Here is a 3933-nt window from a genome sequence, read left to right as displayed (position 1 = left end):
AGAGGAAAATAACCCCACTCTCTTTTCCTACATGCTAGCTCTCATACTAAATATTGCCTAGTCTCCCTTTATTTCTTTTTACATAATTTTTTTCCTTTCGAATCTGGCCTGATATCCTATAAAAGATAGACCACAGGAAATGACTATCCATCCTATAGGCCCAAACTCCCCAAAAGATGAGGCTATGTCCAAAATATAGTTTGTTTGGTAATATCTATCATCTAGGAAAGTTCATGTTTAATAGAAAAACTTTGAGAAATGCTAATCTCATTCAACCTTTTGTTGTATATTAATTTGTATCAAAATTTCGAGCAGGTACAAGGAATTTAGTCTATTATAATTTGAATTTTAAACATCAGCTTAAAATTGCAAAATCAAAAAAAATCTTAAAAATCTCAAGTTCATTGAGCGTAATATTCTATAATTTTCTAGAATATCAATCCAAAAATTAAAACAAATTCTTCAGGTGAACTGACAATTTTTTCTCTTACCATGTTTTTTTCTTTATGTAATTCTATGGCAAGTTTAAATAAAACTGTACAAACATTGCATTAGCTATTTCTCTGGCCGAAGTGAGTATCCCTAGGAGTGGAACAGAAAGATTCAAACAATAAGGTCACTTACTCTGCTTTACAAGGCAAGTGTGTGTCGTTCACTTTGCGACAGTACCCGTACTTTGACCCACCTTCATTCTTGCTGTAACATGATTTATCTGCAACCTCGGTTCCTGGGATGAGGCACGATCAGTAGGGACATATTTAAAAAGAAAAAAGATAGAAAATTCAATGCTACAAATTATTAATGAAATATAAAACCAGCAAGAGAAATACTATTTTAGCATACAGTCTTGCATTGCTTAACAATGGCACTTCTCAGTAACAGGTCATTAGGTGATTTTGTCATTGTGAAAACATTATAGAGTGCACTTACACGAATCTAAATGGTATAGCTTACTACATACCTAAGCTATATTGTAGAGCTGTACAAAAACATTTTCTTTCTTTATATCTTTATTTTGTAAGCTTTTTCAATTTTTTTTGCGTATGTGTGCTTTTTACACTCCAAAAACCTGTACACAAACAACAACAGAAAAAACTGACACAAACGCACACAATAAACAGGGTCAGGGTTGTCAATATCACTGTCTTCCACCTCCATGTGTCCTCTCACTGGAAGGTGTTCAGAGGCAACAAAACACATGGAGATGTCATCTCCTAGGGTAACAATGCCTTCTTCTGGAACACCTCCTGAAGGACCTGCCTGAGGCTCTTCTTGAGAAGGTATCACCCTTTTCAGAAATATGTCCATGGTGGTTTGCTTGGTTTCTTTTTCTCATCATAGATTTGCTTGTAAATGTATAATGCACCATGAGCATTCCTCCCTACTAATGAAAACCTTTCAGTGTTAGAGTCCATGTTTTCAAACTTTTAAAGGAGCTTGTTGAATTCTGCAAAATATTCTCTTTTTAAATTTTATATTAGTTTCAGGTTAGACATTTATATAATTTATAAAGTGATCACCCCGATTACTCCAGCACCCATATGACACTACAAAAGTTTCGTTTAAACCCTTAACTATGAATTTTTAGGGGCGTTCTTCCTTTTCTTCTCCTACAGTTTCCTTTTCTTTTGCCTCTTCTTCAGCTTCTGTCCCAGTTCCAGCTCCAACTACTCTTCATTAGTCAGTTCCTTAGGAGCCACCTCTAGGAGCTCCTCAATGTCATCCTCATCCACACCCAGGTTAAAGTTTTTTGCTGTCTCAACTATAGACTTATTGATTATTATAGCCTCCTCATCCTTGGCAAATCTTTTGAAGTCATGAATAAATCCTCTAAGTATCTTCATCCAAATGACATTCATACACTCACTTCTTGGTCATGTCACCCTAAGCCTAAGCAAGGTTCTTTTCTTAAAAAAATTTTTTTGTTTTATTGAAATATAATAGACAATTATTTGCTTGTATTTACACTGTACAATTCAATGAGTTTTTTTTCAATTATAGTTGGCACAATTATAGTTATGCCAATAATTGAAATTATAATTATTTCAATTATAGTTGACAATAATATATCAGTTTCAATTGTATAGCATATTGATTAGAGGCCCACATAACTCTCAAAGTGATCACCCCACTAAACCTAGTACCCCTTTACCCCATTATGTATTTATTCCAACATTATTAACCATCTTCTCTATGCTACACTCTACATCTTCATATGTATTCTGCAACTATCCATTTGTACCTCTTAATCCCTTTGCCCATTTTTGTCCCCCAACACCCCTCCCATCTAGTATCCCTCTAAATATTTATGAATTTATTTCCACTTTTGTTGTTGTTGATTTTGCTCTTTAGATTCCACCTGTATGTGAAATTATGTGGTGTTTGTCTTTCTCTATCTGACCCATTTCATTCAGCGCAATACCGTCTAGGTCCATCAAGGCAATATCTTTTTCTATCCCCTTCCTTTTACTCTGTGTGTGTCTTTTATTCTAAAGTGAGTCTTTTGTAGGCATCATATGTGAAGATCTTATTTTCTTATCCATTCAGCCACTCTATCTTTTGGTTGGAGCGCCTAGTTCTTTTCCATTTGAGGTACTCATTGATAGGAATGTAGTTGTTACTATTCTTTATCCATGTTTTTGATACATGTTTATTCTTAAAGAAGTCCCTCCAACATTTCCTGTAATACTGACTTGGTGGTGATAAATTTCTTTAGCTTTTTTTTTTTTTTTTTTTGGTCTGAGAAGCTCTTGATCTGCCCTTCGACTCTAAATGATAGCTTTGCTGGATAAAGTATTCTTAGTTGTAGATCCTGGGTTTTCATCATGTCCAATATTTTGTGCCAAGCCCTTCTGTCCTGCTAGTTTCTTTTGAGAAATCATCTGCAAGTCTTATAGGTGCTCCCTTTGTAGGTAAATAACTGCTTTTCTCTTGCTGCTTTTAAGATTCTCTCTTTGTATTTAACTTTTGGCATTTTAATTATAATGTGTCTTGGTGTGGGCCTCTTTGATTTCCTGGGTTTTGGGACTCTCTGAACTTCTTGGGGCTTTATGTCTATTTCCTTCACCAGGTTAGGGACGTTTTCCAACATTATTTCTTCAAATAGCTGTTCAAAACCGTTTTTTCCTTCAGGTACCCCGATGACATGGATATTTTTACCTTTAATTGTGTCCCATGGGCTCCTTAAATTATTATATTCTTGGCTTCCTTTTTCTTGCCATTCTGATTGAGTGTCCTTGGCTTTCCCATCCTCTATATAGGTCATTTGATTCTCTTCTTTATTCACTTCGTTTTTTCCATTTAATACACTTCTCATCTCAGATAATGTTTTCTTCATTTCAGACTGGTTCCCTTTTATAATTTCCACTCCCATTTTTATGTTTTTTATCTCTTTGTTGAAATTCTCACTGAATTTATCTACACTTCCCATAAGTTCATCGAGCAACTTTATAATCAGCATTTTAAACTCTGCATCTTTGAGATTGCTTGACTCCATTACTTCTGGATCTCTGTTCTGTTCTCTCATATGGTTTCTGCTTCTTTATCTTCCCATTTTGGCTGCCTTACTGTATCTGTTTCCATGTACTAAGCAAAGCTCCTAAGTCTCCCAGTCTTACTAGTGTAGATTTGTGAAGTAGGTGTCCAGAGGCACAGTCCTGAGAGGCATTCAGCTGCAAGCCAAATTTAGCTCAAGCCTGTGCCCCTTCAGGGCCACCTGTTAAGATTCAGCAAGCAATCCACAGATGCTGTGCTAATAGTTGCCTCAAAAGACCACACCAGAAACCGAGGCCAGCTGCCTCCGGTGTGAGTCTAGGTGCTGCTCAGCAAGGAGTGCTTGACTCACAGGGGATACACCTGGATATGGTGTAGCCTCTTTGGTGGGGCTGTGAGTTGGGAGAGGCGGGGTTTCAAGGAATTCTCTAGGTGGAGAGA

General features: G+C 36.4%; 1 protein-coding gene across 1 annotated transcript in view; it reads right to left on the bottom strand.

Annotated features, from left to right (window-relative positions):
* ADAM28 (ADAM metallopeptidase domain 28) overlaps positions 1 to 3933 on the bottom strand; it is a 58122-nt gene that overhangs the window by 9681 nt on the left and 44508 nt on the right. The window contains 1 exon segment of the mRNA XM_023530774.1: positions 625 to 727. Coding sequence (XP_023386542.1) covers positions 625 to 727 — 103 coding nt within the window.

This window comes from Pteropus vampyrus, unplaced genomic scaffold (genome assembly GCF_000151845.1).
Source record: "Pteropus vampyrus isolate Shadow unplaced genomic scaffold, Pvam_2.0 Scaffold53, whole genome shotgun sequence".
Classification (NCBI taxonomy): domain Eukaryota; kingdom Metazoa; phylum Chordata; class Mammalia; order Chiroptera; family Pteropodidae; genus Pteropus; species Pteropus vampyrus.
The sequence above is the reverse complement of the archived record's forward strand: the minus strand, read 5'-3'. Positions and strand labels throughout refer to the sequence as shown.